The sequence below is a fragment of the Scardinius erythrophthalmus genome (genome assembly GCF_964197995.2).
Source record: "Scardinius erythrophthalmus genome assembly, chromosome: 9".
NCBI classification, from domain to species: Eukaryota; Metazoa; Chordata; class Actinopteri; order Cypriniformes; family Leuciscidae; genus Scardinius; species Scardinius erythrophthalmus.
In genome coordinates, this window is record NC_138229.1 from 1,539,249 (window position 1) to 1,562,151 (window position 22,903).

General features: G+C 42.3%; 3 protein-coding genes across 4 annotated transcripts in view; all 3 read left to right on the forward strand.

Annotated features, from left to right (window-relative positions):
* pnp5b (purine nucleoside phosphorylase 5b) overlaps nt 1-486 on the forward strand; it is a 9,934-nt gene extending 9,448 nt beyond the window's left edge. Inside the window, exon 6 of the mRNA XM_081374743.1 lies at nt 1-486. This exon is cut by the window's left edge and continues 945 nt beyond it. The gene's annotated coding sequence lies outside the window, so the exon portion shown is untranslated.
* An 817-nt stretch (nt 487-1,303) lies between these two features.
* LOC308696157 (uncharacterized protein) lies at nt 1,304-10,487 on the forward strand. 2 transcript variants are annotated; one of them, XR_014030787.1, is made up of 3 exons: nt 1,490-1,584; nt 6,888-8,333; nt 9,681-10,487. XR_014030787.1 is itself a non-coding variant. In XM_081374588.1 (2 exons), the coding sequence occupies exons 1-2, from the start codon at nt 1,500-1,502 to the stop codon at nt 8,255-8,257; spliced, it is 1,455 nt and encodes a 484-aa protein (XP_081230714.1). In that variant the 5' UTR covers nt 1,304-1,499; the 3' UTR covers nt 8,258-10,365. The 2 variants fall into 2 exon arrangements, 1 of the variants encoding a protein (XP_081230714.1); XM_081374588.1 differs by having other exon boundaries at nt 1,304-1,584; nt 6,888-10,365.
* Nucleotides 10,488-13,348: 2,861 nt separating this feature from the next.
* Nucleotides 13,349-22,903, forward strand: tpgs1 (tubulin polyglutamylase complex subunit 1). The gene is made up of 2 exons (XM_081373550.1): nt 13,349-13,705; nt 20,858-22,903. Exons 1-2 carry the CDS (start codon nt 13,449-13,451, stop codon nt 21,393-21,395), a joined length of 795 nt encoding a protein of 264 aa, XP_081229676.1. The 5' UTR covers nt 13,349-13,448; the 3' UTR covers nt 21,396-22,903.

Consider the following 22,903-nt stretch of genomic DNA (forward strand, 5'->3'; position numbering starts at 1 on the left):
TCTGAACTTAAAGAATTCTGTATTTATGTGATTTATTTAAAACGAGTTAAATAAGTGTACATTAATACAAATTAATCACTGCAATATACCAGCAATAAAGGAAATTGGGAGCTTTTATAAAATATATATCTCGTATCTAAAAAATGTTATTGAATTCACTTTAAGGTATTTATCTAACAAATACTGAACTTAAAGAATGCTGTATTTATGTGACCTATTTATGTAAACGTGGGTTTTTGAAGTTCTTAAAAATGAGGGTGAATGTTGTTTTTAATTGCACTAAATGATGGAGTCTGTGTTTTTGTGTGTCCGGTTTAAGATCTGGATCAGAATTGCTGTTTTATTGTCAATCTCCAGCACTTTCCCCAGAAACATTTGTTTTATTTTTTTGCAAAACTTTTGTAAAATTGCACTTCAAGCTCTTTGGTTCATATTGTTTCTATATGATCTCCTGCTTAAATGCAATTAAACACCATTTTCTTGGTTTGACTGAGTATTTTTCCTTCATGTTTCTGACATTATCTTGTGCTTTTTGGATTGTTTTATATTCACATTTTATTTTTATTATTATTGCATAACAGAATAATAACAACATACACTTACAGGTGGATCACAATATACTCAACTATCTATTACATTCATAATAGCATCAAAGGAAACAGAAAGAAAAACAATAAAATACAAATAATTTACAAAACAATCCACAAAGAAAAGGATTTAAAAACTATACATCCGTTTTGCTTTTTTATTTCTTGCCTTTTTAAGGCCTCAATATAAATAATATAATGTTAGGTTTATTATAAGTCCATTTCTATTTGTGTACATAGTATTTTTCATACATAATTATTAAGTTAATCACCAAATTTAGTTCCAGACACATTTATATAACAAAATTATATCTTAACCAGATAATCAAATCTTTAGTTTTCCATCCAAACATTTCCAGTTTCATCAAACTCTCTATGACATCAGAAACACTGGTCCATAAATGACTAAATCAACACGTGTTTCATTGCATTTGTCATTCAATACAAAAGTGCTATTTCATAGCGATAAGGAAAGCCCCTTCTTGATGTGAATTTAGTTTTGACGAATTGCATAAAAATACAGTTAATAAATAATGTTCACCAGGTCTAAATTACAGTGCGCTTGAATAATCCTCTGTAAACGAGAAGTAAATGCATATAATGTGTCTAAACGTAAATGCACAGGGTACAATATGTAAATATCGATCTTATGCATGCAAATAATCTGTGACGTCACGTGATTTCTGAAACAGGATGACTGTGTCCCTCTAGCGGATGCAAACGGGAGAAAAACACGTCAAGGAACAAACCCTTATTTATTATCCTACATGAAATATGTTTATGCATAAATATAAATGCATTTATTTTTTAACTCCACGCAGTCAGTAAATATCATTTCGGGAGTAACGGAGATCAAACGCGTCGGAATGTGAGTTCGTGTTAAGTTTCGTTTCTAAGAAAGTTCTGCCCATCATGATTAATCTGTCCAAGAACACTGTTACACACACACACACACACACACACACTGAGGAACAAGCTGAAAACATGTCCAACCAAGGTAATCAAAGATCCGTTATTCATGTGTAGCCTATTATTACTTTATCATTGTATTTAGCAATTCAGGATTTGTTTGTTTTGATATTGTTTATCTTTCCCAGTGAACTAAATCAAGATTTGCAGGAAATAATTGAAATATATGTTTATCAATATTAATCATCTACCTAGCAAACAAACACATATTTTCAGAACGTTTCCCATTAAGTTATGAAAACGTTATTTCTTGTTCTATGAACGATTAAAACATGCAGTTCATTAAATGTTACCCTTACAATAGAAGTGTATTCAGGTGTGCTACTACTAGCCTTCTTTTACGCTAAAAATAATAAAATATACTTTCAGTCTACTTTTCATAGGGTTAGGCTACTTCCCAGAAATATAATTTATGCACTTTGGCTAGATATATAAAAGTCTAAGTATGATCGAGATATACTTATAATTTAGTATTCTGAATAATTGGCTTGTAGTTGTGTTTACCAGTGGCGACGTGGCTTAAATTTGTCTTTAAAACTGGGTGGGACAGGTGTGTGTGTGTTTTGTGCGGTTGTGTTTTGTGTTAATACAAACAAACTATTTAGCGGTCATTCACATACATCAGCAATGACGTTGCTGCCCATGTGGGTTCAGAAACAACTAGGATTTCATCAAAAATATAACTAACCTAACTTATAATATAACTAAGTGACATGGCATCTCACATTTAAGCAATAAATTCAATCCGAATAAAAAGACACTGTATGGCTATTATCAGCTATTACCAAACAGTAGGCTAACCTATTGTTTAATGCAGCCTCAGATTATAATTGCATAAATTATGTTAAGAGATTAATGTTTTAAATATAACATTTTAATGTAGAAAGATTAAATGAATGGAAAAATTAAATAATAGGTTGCGTTTGGAATATGAAACTAAAACTGCCAGTAGGTGGCGTGTTAATGAGTGAGTGTAATCGTTAACCCTTGTGCGTCATTTTTTTTAAAAAAAGATACACGTCTAAAGTGAACAAAAATGTGCATTTACAAAAACTGTCATCAAAATTTGAAGCTTGGGAGCACAGACGTTTAAATGCATGAAAATGATTTATGAACATTATTTTATATAAAATGTGTATTTTATGAAACATGTCTATAAATGCTAGAAAAGCAAAGCCATAAATCTAAACAAGTTGTGTTTCAAATTTGAGGTTGATCTCTGAAACGATGAGCTTTCAGTGATATTCTGTTTGGGTGCAGTACTCCAGTCCTCCACTGGGACACAGTGGCTGGATATGGGATTTGCAGCAGAGTTTTTCTCTCTCAAACATTACATGCACACACACACTTTTTTAATACACACAACAAACCACACTCTGACATCCACACCAACACACCCACACAATTATAGCAATTATGCAGAAGCAGAAAAGCAAGTATTTACGCCACAGGCCAAACCTGATAAAATGGCACATCTGGAAGAAAAAAAGAAAATAGTTTTTTAATTATTGTTATTTTAAACCTTGCAAACAGAATGAAAGCCTATTTACAAATGCTGCATCATTTTATAGTTAAATGGCCCAGGGATTAAAAATGGGTTTCAAGGGGGACATTTTTGTCCTTAAGGTCCTTATAGTATAACTATTTTGTGTTACTAAAGTAAAATAGATTTATTAAAGGAAATGAGGGTGAATTAGTAAAATTCCAATAAAAACACACACCTGTGCCAAAATATACAGTGAGGAAAATAAGTATTTGAACACCCTGCTATTTTGCAAGTTCTCCCACTTGGAAATCGTGGAGGGTCTGAAATTGTCATCGTAGGTGCATGTCCACTGTGAGAGACAATATATGATTTTTAGCTCGTGATGGGATTGTTAATTCGTGATTTCTGATCCTGTGCGCACCAAACTTGTACTTCTATCTACTCCTCAACCAGACCACCTAGAGACTTCGGGTTTTCGGCATTATGGTCGGTCTAATCTCGGGAACGCACAAAAAAATCCAGGAAAAGATTTACTATCTCTTACGCCGCCTTCACACTGGCAGTTGAAATCAGCTCCGTAATACGCAATACGCCCCCAGTGGACGTCGTACACAACGGTGAAAAGCGTCGGAAGCACTGATCTATATAGAATGACATTATATATATATATGTCATTATATAGATCCGTGGTCGGAAGCCTCGGAAGCGAGTATATTTAAATATTGAATTATTTAATTGTATTAAATGCCCTAATAACGTTAAAACATCATGAAAATAAAAAAATGACATGACAACTAATCGTTATAAAATCATTATTTATTTTATTAAAAGTTAAGAATCCAGGTTTGTTTATCAGTACCATAGCAACGCTAACTTCCATTGGGATTTTCGGAACCGTCCGTAGCCTTTCGCAAGAGTTACATTTTTTGAACGCATCCGGATGGCCAACGGACACGATTGTTTTCGCACCGCACTCGTTCGCACCTGGTTCGCATGCGGTCTGCGAATCTCCATAGGAAATGAATGACTTCCGGTCGTTTCGCTGCCGTATCGGAGCTGATTTCAACTGCCAGTGTGAAGGCGGCCTTAGTGTTGTGATCCCATGACGTCAGAAAATTGCGCTAAAACACTCACTTAGTTTTTATTCCTTGTTTAACTATTTATTTTTATGATACAGCTGCAAATAAGTATTTGAACACCTGTCTATCAGCTAGAATTCTGACCCTCAAAGACCTGTTAGTCTGCCTTTAAAATGTCCACCTCCACTCCATTTATTATCCTAAATTAGATGCACCTGTTTGAGGTCGTTAGCTGCATAAAGACACCTGTCCACACCATACAATCAGTAAGAATCAAACTACTAACATGGCCAAGACCAAAGAGCTGTCCAAAGACACTAGAGACAAAATTGTACACCTCCACAAGGCTGGAAAGGGCTACGGGGAAATTGCCAAGCAACTTGGTGAAAAAAGGTCCACTGTTGGAGCAATCATTAGAAAATGGAAGAAGCTAAACATGACTGTCAATCTCCCTCGGACTGGGGCTCCATGCAAGATCTCACCTCGTGGGGTCTCAATGATCCTAAGAAAGGTGAGAAATCAGCCCAGAACTACACGGGAGGAGCTGGTCAATGACCTGAAAAGAGCTGGGACCACCGTTTCCAAGGTTACTGTTGGTAATACACTAAGACGTCATGGTTTGAAATCATGCATGGCACGGAAGGTTCCCCTGCTTAAACCAGCACATGTCAAGGCCCGTCTTAAGTTTGCCAATGACCATTTGGATGATACAGAGGAGTCACGGGAGAAAGTCATGTGGTCAGATGAGACCAAAATAGAACTTTTTGGTCATAATTCCACTAAACGTGTTTGGAGGAAGAAGAATGATGAGTACCATCCCAAGAACACCATCCCTACTGTGAAGCATGGGGGGGGGTAGCATCATGCTTTGGGGGTGTTTTTCTGCACATGGGACAGGGCGACTGCACTGTATTAAGGAGAGGATGTATTGCGAGATTTTGGGGAACAACCTCCTTCCCTCAGTTAGAGCATTGAAGATGGGTCGAGGCTGGGTCTTCCAACATGACAATGACCCGAAGCACACAGCCAGGATAACCAAGGAGTTAGATTAGATTATGTCTCTCACAGTGGACATGCACCTACGATGACAATTTCAGACCCTCCATGATTTCTAAGTGGGAGAACTTGCAAAATAGCAGGGTGTTCAAATATTTATTTTCCTCACTGTATGCAGTTAATGCATAATGCATATACAGGCAATAACACAGGCAAAATTATCACAATATATATATAAAAAAAATGTCCACAAGGGTTAACAGTAACTCTGGACATGAGGAGACTATCCACCAGTATAACAGAAAATGTTTCTGTAGAGAATCACCTATTGCACCTTTAATTAAACCGATTCAAGTCGTCACCTTTATTTATATAGCGCTTTTTACAATACAGATTGTATCAAAGCAGCTTCACAGTGATAACATGAAAGTAATACAAACTTTGTTTCTAGAAGAAAATTGCGTCGTCATATTGTGAGTGCATTAGTTGCTCAGTCGCAGGTGTTTCATATATGAGATGAGGCCAAAAAAAACACGTCCAGTGCAAGTAAGCTTTGACTATTTCATATTATTTTCTTTATCCCTTATATTAATGCGACCGTTTTGAAGGATATTGGTTCACTTATGGACCTTTTGGTGCACTTGAGTTTAACTTAGACTTGAGAGTCTGTAGATGTTTAAGAGGCTGTTTTGTCAACCTTGATTTATTGCAATATTTTGAGGTGTTCATTTTCATTTTTATTTTAGGAAAATAAACGTGATCGCTCTCCTCAAAAATCCTCAAGTTTCTTGTTTTTCACTGGCATGTCTCTCGTGTTGAGGACTAGTTCCTCTTTAAGCCTACGTTCAGTAACCTATGAGTAAAATACTTAGCTACTGTTAAAATCAGATACCGTGTCCTAACTACACATGACGCCGCGATAAAAGGTTATTTTCCATGTTGATCAGAGTGTTTCTCCTATCCAGCCGCGACGGCGACACGCGACGATTCTATTTTAGAAACGGTTTCTATTTTTCTGCGACGTCGCGCTGGAACAACAAACACAAAGTGTGGCGATGATAATCTCAGGTGCTGTTTATGTGCTTTATTTAATGTTAAAAGCGTGTCATGTGACTTTGAATATCGCTTAGTGATCCAGCTTTGAGGCTGTAAAAGCAACAATGGATAATTCACCTCAGATCTTGAAGTTAAACAAATGGAAACAAGAACGTTCAAAATGTGAACAAACAAGTGTATTATTTGACAAAGATTGTTTTAGTAACTCAGTAGCCTATGTATTTTAATAATGTTTAAATGGTGTAATATTTGTGAATTTGATTATGCAGCTTCTTATCCATTTTCTTGCGATTGCATCAAGATTACTCTCTGGTGCCGCGAGACACCTGGCAAATCCGCCGTTATAATAGCAATCCGCCATGGAACAAGCGCGCCTGCTCTTAAAGGGAATGTGAGATGACGCTCTGATTGGTTTATTTCACGTTACGCCCAAACCACACCTATGAGTAATGAAGCGACTTCAGACCAACACATTTTAGATTTGCGTCGGGCGCAAGAGTCATTTATCCCGCCGGTATAATAGCAACAGCGTCTGAGATCCGCCCACAAAGATACTTGCGTTTCGCACTTGATACTTGCATTTCAGACTGTTAAAATAGGGCCCATAATGCTACTGGAAGAACGTTTATTTCATAACTTTGAGAGATGTTCATGAGATCATTCCCTGTCGGCTGGGTTATTGTTCGTTTTCTCAACAGTTTGTTTTCTCCTCAGGAAAACCAATCCCAATGGGATGGAGACCCGCTGGAAACTCCCAAGCTTCATTTGACAACGATCACCACCAGCACACACTAAATCCAGCACCGAAAGAACTGCGTCTGGTTCTGCTGGGAAAGACTGGTGCAGGGAAAAGCGCGACGGGAAACACCATCCTGGGAAGGAAGTGCTTTGATGACGGATTGAGCATGAGCTCGGTCACTAAAGAGTGCAAGAGAGAGAGAGCAACGGTGGACGAGCGAGAGCTGGTTCTTATCGACACACCTGGGTTTTTTGACACGGATATGACAGGTGAAGAACTACAAGAAGAAGTAATCCGTTGCCTGGCGTTGTGTTCTCCGGGTCCTCATGCGTTTCTGCTGGTGGTGCCGATAGAGCGGTTCACAGAGGAGCAACGACGCACCGTAGAAATGATTCTGGAGATGTTTCATGAGGACGTCACTCATCACACCATCCTCATATTCTCCCACGCGGATAAACTCAGAGGAGAATCCATTGAAAGGTTTGTTTCGAGACAAGATCAGAAAGTGAAGGAGCTCGTGAAGAGATTTGGGAGGCGATTCGTGGCTTTTGACAACACAAACTCTGCAAAACCGGATCAGGTGAGTCGACTCCTGCAGAGAGTTGATGAGGTACTCTTTCGAAATCACAACTGTCACTTCACCAGTCAAATCATGGAAGTAATGCAGGAAGCACAGAGGATAATAGACACAAAACTGCAAGCTGATAGGGCCGAAAGAATGAAGAAAATCGAGAAGGAGGTTGGGAAAATGTCTGATGATCAATTGCGTTCGTTTATTGCGTTCGTGAACGAAGAGAGGAAAGACGCAGAGAGAGGAAAGAAACGCATACAAGACCGGATTAAACAGATAGAGACAGATATAAAGAAAGAAGAGCAGAATGCACAACCGATCCCTGCGAGACTGGTGCGTTTCAGAGCATCTCTGGAGAGAGAGCAGGAGAACATGAGGAGATTTGAGGAACGAGAGAGGGAGGAGGAGAAGGAGAGGCTGGAAAGAGGGGATAAAGAAAAGAAGGAGTTGGAAATCTGGGCCGAGGAAGAGGAGCAGAGGAGGGTGAATGAAGAAGTGAAGAACTTTGAGCTTTTCTCACAACGCAATATGAAGTTGTTGATAATGCTGTGTATGTTTATGCTGGGGGCCGGAGCTGCGTACGCTCCTGCGCTCCTGGCGTTCCTGTTCCCGGCAGCTCCCGCTGTCGAAGCCGGATTTTCTGTCGGGTATTTGACAAGCTTGCTCGGCTTCGGAGCTGCAGAAGGCGTGGGTCTTTTGGGGCCGGTCGCTTTAGCTGCATTAAGAGCTGCCTCTTTAAAGCTGGCGGCGATGTCGCAGTGCTCCATTCAGTGACACATTTATGATCGACAACCAAGATGAGTTCACAAATCATGATTATGAATTTTTTTTCCCAGTATTAGCTAAGCTTGTTTGTATGGAAGCTTGTTTTCGCCACAGAATAAAACATTTTAAAAGATAATTGCACGCAAGTTCGACTTTATAACACACAATAGTGACTTTATAACACGCAATTGTGACTTTATAACACGCAATTGTGACTTTATAACACGCAATTGTGACTTTATAACACGCAATTGTGATTATAACGCAATTGCGACTTTACATCACGCAATTCTGACTTTATATCACACAATTGTGACTTTATATCACGCAATTGTTACTATATCACGCAATTGCGACTTTATATCACGCAATTGTGACTATATCACGCAATTGCGACTTTATAACACACAATTGTGACTTTATAACACGCAATTGTGACTTTATAACACGCAATTGTGACTTTATAACACGCAATTGTGACTATAACGCAATTGCGACTTTACATCACGCAATTCTGACTTTATATCACGCAATTGTGACTTTATATCACGCAATTGTGACTATATCACGCAATTGCGACTTTATATCACGCAATTGTGACTATATCACGCAATTGCGACTTTATAACACACAATTGTGACTATAACGCAATTGCGACTTTACATCACGCAATTCTGACTGTATATCACACAATTGTGACTAACATGCAATTGCGACTTTACATCACGCAATTCTGACTTTATATTATGCAATTGTGACTATAACACGCAATTGTGACTTTACATCACACAATTGTGACTTTATATCACGCAGTTGTGACTATCACGCAATTGTGACTTTATAACACGCAATTGTGACTATATCACGCAATTGTGACTTTATAACACGCAATTGTGACTATATCACGCAATTGTGACTTTATATCACGCAATTGTGACTATATCACGCAATTGTGACTTTATAACACGCAATTGTGACTTTATATCACGCAATTGTGACTATATCACGCAATTGTGACTTTATAACACGCAATTGTGACTTTATAACACACAATTGTGACTATATCACGCAATTGTGACTTTATAACACGCAATTGTGACTTTATAACACGCAATTGTGACTATATCACGCAATTGTGACTTTATATCACGCAATTGTGACTATATCACGCAATTGTGACTTTATAACACGCAATTGTGACTTTATATCACGCAATTGTGACTATATCACGCAATTGTGACTTTATAACGCAATTGTGACTTTATATCATGCAATTGTGACTTTATAACACGCAATTGTGACTTTATATCACGCAATTGTGACTATATCACGCAATTGCGACTATTTCACTCAATTCTGAAATAAAAAGACAGAATTGTGAGATAAAAAGTTGCAATTACCTTATTATTTATTATTCTGTGGTAGAAACAAGCTTACATATTATTGACTTCAAAATTTTGGAAAATGATATTCATTTAAAATTGAATTTATTATACTTGACAATAAACTGTTTAAATGCATTTTTATCATGGTCTGTCTGAATACTCAATTCTGATTGGCCGGAAGGTGTCTACTAAAACCACACAGGTAGTTCCAGCCAGTTTAATCACCGTTTAATATCAATACGCTGCTTATCATTTAAGCTACACACACGCATACTCACACGTCATACGCTGCACACAGACACAGGAGCACGGAAACTTTTATTAATAAAATAGCTGAATTTCTAATATTTCTCCACTATGAGAGGATGACCGCTGTTTTTAAAGTAATTAAACTTGCAAAATAAATGTAATAATACAGCACTACTTTATCTCTGTCTGATTTAAAGCTGGCAGAATGCTAGATCTAACTGACGAAAATAACCGTCTGGCAAATGGCCATGGTATAAATATACATTAAAGTCCCCCTGTGGTGAAAATCCAGCTTTTAATGTTGTTTATGTATCTATGTGGAGTTTTAAATCTGCTTTAAGACAAACCATGTGTAAGTTCATAAGTCGACAGCATTGCTGAGTATTTCCTCCTTAAAACTGCAGTGAACCAAAGACAGTCTCAAAAACACGCTTTGAAATCGCTGGTGTTTCTGACGTCACAAACTACCTTGTAACCAATCAGATCAACGTGTGATCGTCAACCAGTGGATCTCTGAGCTGAGTGAGTGACTGGAGGCGGGGCTCATTTGCATCTTCATAGAACCGTGTCGAGTTACATTCAAGCTGCTTTAAAGCATGAAGATGAAAAAAAAATGAAAAAAAAAAAAGTTTCAAAATGTAATTTTGGAGATCAAAGATGAGTTTTAAGGATTACTGACTACAGGGGGATTTTAAAGATTTGAATTAGGGATGTCAATTTGCATAAATTCCCATAGTCCATCGTTGTTCCATCAATTAATCGATGAATCCTTAACCATAACCTCTTAAATCCGAAGAGGGGGTGGCATTACTAAGTCATCATGTTACTGAACAATCACTTGCTTAACCAGCACAACACAGCTGGCGTTTTACAGCTTAGATGCTTGGCTTTACTGTCAACATAGGGAATATGACCATCACTTAAGAAATGCTTTTAATTTTCTGACATATTAAAAGTGCTCGATTTTCATAGCATGAAAAAAATCTGCTTTACATGAAAATTTGTTAAATCATATTACTTGACAGAGAGACTTGTGTCATATATCGCTGAACTAGCCGAATACAACAAGCGTGTTTTGTTTCTGTTAGAGACCAAACTATATCAAGTATTTGTATGAAAAATGCTCACGTAAACAGAATACACGATGCTTTTGCGCAACGTTTTGGTTTGTAACTTCACAAAACACTAAACCATTAGTAAACACTAGTAGCCTAAATAGTAGATCGCATATCTTTAATTTAAAGCAGGGTCTCGAACGAGCCTAAAATATTATAATATGATAAAGCAAAAGCAATAGGACTTCTGGGATCAGATCGCGGAATTCAAATGTACGCGATTTCGGACATTGTTTATTCTACGTACTTTTATTGTAAACGAATTAGTTCTTATGTTTAGTAAAATCTTTTTTTTTTTTGGACCCTTAATTATGTTTAGAAATAAACGGCTAGCCTAATTAATCCATAGCATGGCTTGAAGACGTTAATACATTTAGAATACGTTAACTATAAAAATCATTTAATGCACAGCTAGCCATGGATTATGCCTTACATATCATAAGTGTACGTTAAGAAAATGGAAATATGAAGACTTCTGCTTTCTCAAATTATGTGTCAAAGTTCCTAAAAGTACATGGTGATGGAAAAAATATGAGATACAAGGGAAAAAAAATCAATGCTTTGAAAGGGACAGTTCACCTAAAAATCAGCATCTATTCAATTCAGTTCAATTCACATTTATTTGTACAGCGCTTTTCACAACAAGTACCGTTTTATATCAGAGGTGTGTGTCAAGTTATGTGTTTCAGAAGTGTCCATCTCATCACTCGGTTAGCTAACGTCATGTATTCATTTTTAGGCAGAAAATGAGCGCTTTAAAGTAATTATCATCTGCCACCATTTACTCCTCAAGTGTGTTTTCTGTAAAGGTTCAATGGGTTTCTATAAAGAGTTCTTTATGCCAAAAAAGGTTCAATAAATATTATTTTAGATTTATGGTACTAAATTATAATTATGCAACAGTTATAATCCACTCATTCACTTTTTTGAGCACAGACCTAAAAATTAAATTTCCAACTTAAAATGTGTTAAATATTGAATGCTTTGGAGCACAGACTAAAGTTTGGTCTCTTTTTAAAGACTACACCTGGCAGATTATTACTGATATGATTATGTTTATTATTATTAAACAAAATGCACAAAAATACTATTTTAAAACATGTTTACTCTAAAAAAAAAAAAAAAAGAGAGAGAGAGAGAGAGAGAGAGAGAGAGAGAGAGAGAGAGAGAGAGAGAGAGAGAAAATCAAAGCCATGAATCTAATCAACTTGTGCTCCTAATTTGAGCCTGATATCTCAATAAAACGAGCTTTCAGTGATATCGTGTGTGTCTGCAGCACCGGACGCGTCCACTAGAGGAAATTCATCATTCATTTACAATGTTAGTGATAAAGTATGTTTATGAGTTGCTTAATTCATAAAATTGAATGTAGAGCATTTTCTTCTGAGAGTGTGAAGTTTTTATTTCTGTACCTGAACTTTTTCCAAATAAAACATTTTCTTGTGCATATTGTTGTAATTGATAATTGATTTACAGGTTTGTCTTCAATTTCACATTTCATCCTGTTAGTGTTTAGTGTAAACCCCCTTTAACAAACAAAAGTATTTTATTTTATTTCTGTTTAATTTCTATTTGTTTTATATCTGTTCAATTATGAAAGCTTGTTTCTGCCACAGAATAAAAACAAAAATGTGTATTTTTTAATTTCACAATTCTTACTTTTTCCCTCGGACTTGTGGTGTATAAACTTGCAATTTCTGGAGTTATATAGTCGAAACTGCGAGATTAGAAAAAAAAAGTCAGAATTGTGAGATAAAAAGTCACAAATAGCCTACCTTTTTCATATTGATTTTATAACGAGCTTTAATAGTTCAACAAAGTGTTATATATATGTTGGTATGCAAGTGATTATTATTATCATGTTAATTGATTATAATCTGACGGGCAATAATAACAAATAACAAACTTCTTAATAATGACATCATCCTCCAGGAAGTGACATCATTAATTGGCGGGAATCAGAAGCACACACTTCGGTAAGTGTTGTCAGAGGAACTGATGAATTTTACTTTCTTCCTCAGAATTTTTGTCATGTACAAAAATCTAAGCATTCTTGCATCAAGATACATTTACTGGAGAAGCAAAAGGACTCCAGATATTAGCTGTCTAGTTTAATGAAAACTATCAAAATGAAGTGAGTTTGAGCTAATAAATGAGTGTTTATAAAACACTGATGCATCTCAAAGACTGAAAACCCCTGATTTACTAGTCGGTTGATATATTCTGATTTAATAGTACTTTTTTATTTATTTATAAAATAAAAGCGCCACCTGCGGGAAAATCAGGTTACACACACACACACACACTGGTCAGCTGATCTGCTGCATCATCATCGTCATCATCATGTGTCCATAGCAACTGTATTTGGGAGTGTATGTGTGGCTGGCTGCGAGTCAGACCGTTGCTGGAGATCATTTATGTCATTATATGCAAATGCGATGATATTTTAAGATGGCGGAGAAGCGTCGCGCGGGCGTCGCGATGTCGGGCAGCTGTGAGCGCGACGGCGCGTTCGCGTGTGAGTCTGGCGTGAGCGCGCTTCTCGGGTCTTCTCTGCTCACACTGTTGGAGTCCAGGCCGCGCGATCCCATCGGGTTCCTGGCCGAACACTTCGCGCATCTCTCGGCGCAGGATGATGACGCAGGCCCGGAGCACCAGGCCGTGAGTCGCGCGCTCTGGAACCTGAGTCTGGCGCATCACTCACAGAGGTCTGAAGTCTCTCTCTCTCTCTCTCTCTCTCTCTCTCTCTCTCTCTCTCTCTCTCTCTCTCTCTCTCTCTCTCTCTCTCTCTCTCTCTCTCTACTTTCTTTTACACATTTTCACATTTTGTAAGTAAAACTTTAAACACAATAATAATAATAATAATAAAAACTTAAAAAGGGCGTCACAAACATATGTTAATGCACTCTCTTATCACTGCTGAAAATTTTAATTCTTTTTTACTTTCTTTTTACTTTTCATTTTATGACATTCACTTTCACCTTACAAAATATTATGTCCATATGGGATAACCAATCATTTTTGTATGATATTTGATTAATAACATTATATTATTGGCAAAATACTTTATACATAAATGTTTTTAAATCCCATCCTTTGTTTATTATATTCAGAAACAAAGTAAAATGATGCCCTCGCTAAAATGGAAAATCGAAGTGCAAATGATTTTTTTTGGTATTTTTTATTTCTTTATTTGTGTTTAACTTTACACGTCTGTATTTTCTTTGTATAATAACGTACTGGTTACTTTCGTAACCTCGGTTCCCTTAGAGATAAGGGAACGAGTACTGCGTTGCAAACGCTATGGGAAAACTCCTTTTCTCGAGAATATTGAAGCCTTTATTTTAAAACGCATTTGCCACAGCACAGGCGAGAGCATCAGACCCACGTGAGTGAGCTGATAGGCTGTGCTGTGGGCAACTGCACGAACCAATGGCGGATAGACAGAAGCGCGCGAGCCAATCAGGGCGCTTGGCGCTCTGTCACTGTCAAGCGCGCGAAACTACACGTGACCATAACATATAAATACAGATAGAATCCGCCATTTGACAGGTATAATCGACTGAAGCGACAAACCTGCCATAAGAAAAATAGCACGGCAAGGCAACGCAGTACTCGTTCCCTTATCTCTAAGGGAACCGAGGTTACGAAAGTAACCAGTACGTTCCCTTACGAGAACGTTCTCTCGTACTGCGTTGCAAACGCTATGGGAACGTTTCCATTTAAAACGCCGTGCTATTAATCTTTTGGCCGCTCTGACTCACCAGAGTTCCGGGAAGTACAGAATAGCCAGGATAAAAAGAGACCGAACATCGGGCCCATCAATTATCCGTAATAAAGACTGGCCAGAGCCAGTCATTTAACCCACAAGGTGATAGCCGTGTGTTTAATATCAAACTAGCCTGGGTCAGCAGAGCCAGAGTCTAGACTGAAAAGACTGTAACTGCAAAGCAGGGACATTAAAGTTATAATTCATCGGATCTGGCCAGAGCCAGTCACTTAGCCCACAAAGTGAAAACCGTGTGTTCAATATCAACTAGACTGGGTCACAGAGCCAGTGTCTAGACAGAAGAACTGTAGCTACAAGCAAGGGCATTAAAGCTATAATTCAACAATGTGGACGGAGCGGATATCCGGCCGCCGCACATATGCTATAGATGGGAATACCCAAGTGACCATGGTTCAAAACTAGTCTGGATCCACAGAGCCAGAGTCTAGACAGAAAGAACGCATGTCTGCAGAGCAGGGACATCCAGCTTATAGAATCTCACAAATGTGGACGGAGCGGACAAGCCGGCCGCCGCACAAATGTCTTCAATGGGAATACCACTTGACCAAGCCCACGAAGAGGCAACACCTCTCGTGGAATGAGCTCTAACACCTATGGGACAAGAGAGGCCCAGTGAGGTGTAAGCCAGGGCAATGGCGTCAACTATCCATCTGGACAGTGTGGTTTTAGTGACCGGGAGGCCCTTGGATCGGCCCCCGAAACACACAAAGAGCTGTTCAGACTGTCTGAAAGAGGCCGAACGCTCCAGATAAATTCTCAAAGCTCTGACTGGGCAAAGCATGAGAGAATCGCTATCCTCCTCGGAGGAGGGGAGAGCTGACAGAGAAATAACCTGGGCTCTGAACGGAGTTGAGAGCACCTTAGGAACATATCCATGTCTTGGCCTAAGAATGACCTTGGAGTCATTAGGACCAAACTCCAGACAGGAAGCGCTGGTAGACAGCGCCTGTAAATCCCCTATTCTCTTTACTGACGCCAGTGCTAGAAGCAGGGCGGTTTTCAGAGAGAGAGACTTAGGATCAGCTGACTGAAGTGGTTCAAAGGGAGGTCCCTTAAGAGCCCGCAGGACCAAGGAGAGGTCCCAGGCCGGAACAGACGGTGGCCGAGGCGGGTTAAGCCTCCTGGCGCCCCTGAGGAAGCGAACTATAAGGTCGCTTTTTCCTAAGGAGGCCCCGGCTTCCAATACGTGAAAAGCAGCAATGGCTGCCACGTACACTTTGAGAGTGGAGGGGGAGCGACCCGCATCCAACATCTCCTGTAGAAAAGACAGTACTCTTGGTACTTCACAAGTGTATGGGTCGAGGTCTCGAGCTAAACACCAGCTGGAAAACACTGACCATTTACTGAGATAGAGGCGTCTGGTAGACGGAGCTCTAGCTTCCTTTATAGTATTCAGGACGCCCTCTGGGAGGTTCTGGGGTACCCGTTGAGTGGCCACACATGTAGGGCCCATAAGTCGGGACGGGGATGCCAGATTGTCCTGTTGGCCTGAGTCAGGAGGTCGCGCCTCACTGGGATTGGCCACGGGTCTGCTACAGACAGCTGCATCAACTCTGGGAACCAAACCTGGGTCCGCCAGAGAGGAGCTACTAATAGCACTGCGCTTTTCGTGTTCCTGATCCGTTCGATGACCTGAGGGAGCATCGAGACCGGGGGGAACGCATAGAGAGGAAGGTTGGGCCAGTCGTGGGCCAACGCATCCCTGCTCTTTGAGAAAAAGATTGGGCATTGACAGTTGTCTTTTGAGGCGAAAAGATCTACTTCTGCCTTCCCGAAGACCTCCCAGAGTAGGAGAACTGTCTGAGGGTGGAGAGACCATTCCTCTGGGGGAACTCTGCCCCGAGAGAGCATGTCTGCTCCTGTATTCAACGTGCCTGGCACGTGAGCTGCCCTGAGCGAGCGCAGATTGGTGTGAGCCCATAGCAAGAGCTGAGAGGCTATGGCAAACAGGTTGCGGGACCTGAGGCCGCCCTGGCGATTTATGTAAGAGACCACCGACATGTTGTCCGTCCGTACCAACACGTGGTGTCCCGCCAGGTATGGGAGGAATGTTTTTAGGGCTAGAAAAACTGCTCTCATTTCGAGGCAGTTTATGTGTAGGCGTTTCTCCGAGCTCGACTAGAGGCCGGAGGCAGGCCTGCCCTCGTACAGAGCTCCCCAACCGGAGTTGGAGGCGTCTGTTGAAATCATCCTCCTCTCTGAAACTACCCCCATGCTTACGCCCTGCTGGTACCAGCTGGCGTTTTTCCAAGGGGCCAGGGCTTGAACACAGCGCTGGTCCACCTTGATAATCAAGTGGCCTGAATGCCAGGCGTGGGGTGGCACCAGAGGAGCCAGCCACAGCTGAAGAGGACGCATACGCAGTAGGCCTAGTTGGAGTACTGATGATGCAGAGGCCATCAGGCCAAGGATCCTCTGAAACGTTCTGAGGGGTACAAGAGAGCCCTCTATGAACGATGCCGTGAGCTGCTGAATCGTTAGAGCACGGGCCGGTGTGGGCCATGCTCTCATAAGTACGGAGTCGAGAACTGTTCCCAGGAACGTGATACGTTGGCTGGGCAACAGAACACTCTTTGCAACATTGACCCTGAGCCCTAGACATTATAGATGGCTGAGGAGCCAGGCTTTGTGAGTATGTGACTCCGCCTCTGACTGGGTCAGTATGAGCCAGTCGTCGAGGTAGTTTAGGATGCGCATTCCCCGCTGTCTCAGGGGGGAGAGAGCTGCATCCATGCACTTCGTGAATGTACGAGGCGCTAGTGCCAGTCCAAATGGAAGAACTGTGTACTGGTATGTCTGCCCCTCGAAGGCGAATCTCAAGAATGGCCTGTGGTGGGGGTTCACTTGAATGTGAAAGTAAGCGTCTTTCAGATCTACTGAGAAAAACCAGTCGCCTGGGCGAATCTGCGCCAGGATATGTCTGGTCGTGAGCATTCTGAACGGCCGTGACATGAGAGCCTTGTTCAGATGTCTGAGATCTAAAATGGGTCTCAGGCCGCCGTCTTTCTTTGGAACAAGAAAGTATCGGCTGTAAAAACCTGACTCGCTCAGAGAAGGGGGGATCTTCTCGATGGCCCCTTTCGCCAGCAGACTTAACACTTCGGTGCGGAGGACATGACTCAATGTGCCCCTTACCGTGGTTTGTATAACCGTGCGAAAACGCGGTGGTCTGCGGGCGAACTGAAGCGAGTAACCATGCTTTATGATGTTCATCACCCATACTGAAACTCCGGGGATAGCTTGCCAAGCTAGAGCCCGCAGAGCTAGAGGCATTATCATATCTGTAACACCCAGAGTGGGGGGCTCGGACTGACATGTATGCATGTGAGAAATTATGCTCGATTTGTGCTTTGTGTGGGTCGCTGTTAAAACAGCGTTTGTTTGCAGGGGTGCGTGACATGTGACGGGCCCATGAACTGCATTTAGAACTGCTGCAGCCGCCTGAACTGAAGAGGGAGCCGTGAGCAGTAGTCGAGCGATTTTTGGGGCTGGTCCGGCCGCAGCGGGACAGTGACCCCTCTTTGTGCCGGTTAGGACGGCTTCTTGGGCTCGTGATCGAGCGTCAGCTTCGGCCGCGGGCCCTGGCGCTTAGGGAACGGGAACCGTTTCGCTGGCTTCATGTGCTTACTGGTCTCAGCCGCTGGGCGGGGCTGGAGGACCTGGGACACCACTTTCTCAGGTCGCGGCGTGCTCTTGGGGCGCCGTTGGACTGAGCTGGAGCGCTTTGGTAGAAAGTGTCTCATGGCGCTGGAAGCCTTCTGAGCTTCAGTGAAGCGATCGGCGAAGCCGCTGACAGATGGGCCGAAGAGACCTGAGGCTGTGACGGGCGAGTCGAGGAAGGCAGATTTATCCGCGTCCCTGATCTCGGTTAAGTTTAGCCAGAGGTGGCGCTCCATTACCACTAGGCTGGCCATATTGCGGCCCAGGGCTTGAGCGGTGGTCTTCTTGGCCCTCAGTGCCAGATCCGTGGCACTCCTGAGGTCTTTAAATGTGTCTGGGTCCGGGCCTGACTCATCCATGGAACGGAGAAGTTTGGCCTGGAAGGCTTGAAGTGTCGCCATGGCGTGAAGTGCAGAGGCGGCTTGACCGGCGGCAGCGTATGCGCGGCTGGCAATGGCCGAAGTAGTTCTGCACGGCTTAGAAGGGTGCACCGTCTTAGACCTCCAACTACCTGCAGTGGGGGGGCATAAGTGTGCAGCGACCGCTTCCTCCAGTGGGGGGAGAGACACATATCCTTTCTCTTCAGCGCCGTCAACAGTGGAGAGCGTAGAAGAGGCGGATGAGCGCGTTCGCGCTGAAAAGGGCGCGCGCCAGCATTTTGTGAGCTCTTCGTGAACCTCAGGCATAAATGGAGCGGCGCGCTGACGAGGGGCCTGCTGGCGCCCCGGCAGGTACCATTCATCGAGGCGGCTTCTGGCGGGCTCAGCTGGAGAAAGCCAATCGAGTCCCAACTCGTCAACAGCGCGAGACATGACACGGAGAAGTTCGGCGTCAATGCTCGCTCGAGTATCAGAAAACTCTAGCTGAGAGGGGGGGGCGGGGTCCGCGGAGCCCGACCAATCCTCGCTCTCAGATGCCGCCATAGAAAGTGCGTCATCGACGTCATCCGGAGATGCGCCGAAAGAGACGAGTCCAGCCGCTTCAGACGAGGGGCGCTGCTCGCTCCGAGAGAACAGGACAGGCGAAGAAGGCGTGGGCGAGGCACGAGGAGAAAGGCCCGGCGTGCACTCGCTAAACTCACCGCGCTCAGGACGCCTCTGATCGCGCCGCTTCTTCCTACGGGGCTCGTGGGGCGCCGAAGACGGAAGGTGGGCGGAATCGGTCACCGTCGAAGACAGCCTTGAACGGAGAACGGAGACAGGCATCCCGTCGCAGAATTGGCAGCCGCCTTTCATGAGCGCTGCCTCGGCGTGCTCAGGGCCGAGGCAGGCCGCACACTGGGTGTGTCCGTCGGATGCATGCAGGGAGACCCCGCAGCTCTCACAGATGGAGAGAGGCATTATGCCGCGCTGTGAAAACAGCGGTTTGCTCTTTTAGATAAATATGCAATGAAAAGGATATAATTTTTCGTCGGATGCCACAGGGAAACGCTCAGCTGGCGAGATGCCGGGATGCGAAGCTGTTCCGCTGGACGGCTTTTCCACGACGAGGGCTTCTTACGACCGGAGAAAATCAGCGACGAGGTGAGTCGAGCTGAAGGAGATTAAATCTGTCAAATGGCGGATTCTATCTGTATTTATATGTTATGGTCACGTGTAGTTTCGCGCGCTTGACAGTGACAGAGCGCCAAGCGCCCTGATTGGCTCGCGCGCTTCTGTCTATCCGCCATTGGTTCGTGCAGTTGCCCACAGCACAGCCTATCAGCTCACTCACGTGGGTCTGATGCTCTAGCCTGTGCTGTAGCAAATGCGTTTTAAAATAAAGGCTTCAATATTCTCGAGAAAAGGAGTTTTCCCATAGCGTTTGCAACGCAGTACGAGAGAACGTTCTCGTAAGGGAACTGTTTTGTGCCATTTTGTTGTATTCAGATTTTGTAGTTATTCAGTAAATAATAATAACAATAAAAAACTCCCACTGTGACAGGGATTTTGTTTTTTTATTTGCTTATTTCTTTTGTAATCAACTAAAAACATAAAACTTTTCATGCGTTTTGGCCGTTCGTTTACACGACAACAGCGTTTTTTATGCCTGAAAACGCAAACTTTTGAAAACAGGTTTCAAAGTGCAAGTTTTTGAAAACGTTCTCCGTGTAAACGACAAAAAACGCGAATCTCTGAAGACGATGATGTCATGCACATGCGTATTACGTGTTCAGTTTATAGTGTTTCATCGCCATCTACTGGTCTGGCAGCAGAATACAGCGTTTTTAGTCGTTTAGCGGATCCGTGTGAATGGGGATCATTTTGACAATAGGGGCTTCTACACTGGAGGAACCTCTTCATAGTTCCTAGAACTATTGGCGGAAGTTCCCGGATGGTGTGCGCGGAAAACTCAAAGGAAAAACTTAAGCATACCGTTGTCGTGTAAACGCACCCTCAGTTTGAGCTCTTGATTCTGTCTTTCCCTGCAGATCAGCGTTCAACAGTAACACGCGCACGGCGTTCGATCTCCTGACCCGTGACCGCGGTGCCGGTGTCGTCGGGGTCCGCGGGCGCCTCTACACCGAGATGCTCCGGTGCCTGTGCAGCGAAGGCGGACTCTCCGGCTCGACCGCGGCTCCGCTCCTGCGCCGCGTCCAGTGCCACGACCACGAGTCCGTGCCCTTCGAGCTCTTCCGGCAGGGCGTTCTGACCTGCTCCGTGTTCTCCGACTACATCCGGGCCTCCCAGTGCCTGTACGGGTCGGTGGCGAGCGCTTCGGACCGGCCGGCGGAGAGAGCGCTGGGTCAGGCGGTGCTGGAGACGCTCCGGGAGGCGCTGGAGGCGGCGGATGGGGACGATGTGGGCCGGTACCTGGAGGCCAGCGCCAAGATCTCTCCGGGTAAAGTGGCGAAGGCCATGGCGGAGGCTCATCCCGGGAATCAGCAGGATAATCCCGTCATGGACGCGCAGGAGTTTGAAGACGCCGCCGCCGCGCTGTTCATCGCTCGAGTGCGAATGGTGACCTGAGTGGGAAAAAAGTAATATTTCTGTCTTGTCTTCCAGCACATATATCCAAACATTCTTACATCAAGATACATTTACTGGAGACTAGGGCTGTCAATCGATTAAACATTTTAATTGCGATTAATCGCATGATTGTCATGAGTTAACTCGCGATTAATCGCACATTTTTTATTTGTTCTTAATGTACCTTAAATTAATACTTTTCAAGTTTGTAATACTCTAATCAACTAGGCCTGTCGCGATAGTCGATAAGTCGATTAATCGCACGATAAAAAAAAAATGAGCTCGATAATTTTTCCGGCCGCGATAATTCCATTTGCATGCTTGTTTGTTTTCCTCGTCTCTCTCTCTCTACCAAAGAGACTGGATGACCACTCTCGCTCGGTTCTTTAGCGTATAGGAGGAGTGAACCCTCTTGTTGTCAGTTGCATGGTCTTTGTGTGGGAAAGCGCCGGCGGGACTGTTTGCGGAGAGAGAGAAGACGCTAGTTGTGAGTTGCGACAGCGAGCCCGATCACATGAAAATGCGTATCTATACCACGAATGTTATTTCTCCTGCCATTTATACGCCAAAAATAGTTTTTGCGTGCATATGATACGCTCTTTATGGCGTGTAATACGCACGCACTCCTCACCCCTAATCCTAACCAAGTATTTTCAGTGCGTAGCACGCAATAAAGTGCGTCTCCGTCTTCCCGACAGTACACAATCACTTGACAAAGTAACAGGAGTAACAGTGCAGAATTGTGCGATATGGCTTGTTGAGGCTTTTTTTTATTTGTTTACAAAGGTCCTAACTGTCAGTTTTGCCTGTTATGGAATGTATCACTATTTAATAATGTCTAAAGCCTTTAATATTTTTTGAAGTGCAATTTTGTTTCATTTTATTTATTAACAGACATTTATTTTGTTAACAGACACTAAGAGTCCATTGCTTTCATTGTTTTTGGTTGTTTTGTTCATTTTTTTGGATATTTAAAATGTTTTCCGTTTTCAATGTTTAATATTCTTTAGAAATAAAAGTTTATAGATTGTTGAAAAGGTGTACCTGCATTATTATGCCATTATAATTATATTAAATGAAAATGGTCTCAGAACGACAATATTATCGTTTATCGCGATAATTTCTTGGACAATTTATCGTCCAGCAAAATTTGTTATCGTGACAGGCCTATAATCAACATGGGCATGGATAAATATGGATGCTTTATGCAAATGTATGTTTATTATTGAAACCATAGTCAACATAGAGCATGAAGACGAGACATGTTTCAAAGGTCACAGATGTTTTTCAAAGAACTTGTTCATGTCTATTAGACACATGTAGAAAGAACAAAGAGGTTCCCATTACTTCTCTTTCTTTGCACTGAGCAATTAACACAAACATGTTTAGATTTTTGCATCTTCTGAAAATGCTAAATGTACATTTATTAATTATTATTACATTAGTTTGTCTCTCTCTGTGCCCATTTTGATGAAGCTAAATTCTCAATAAAACTGTTTTCATTGGTA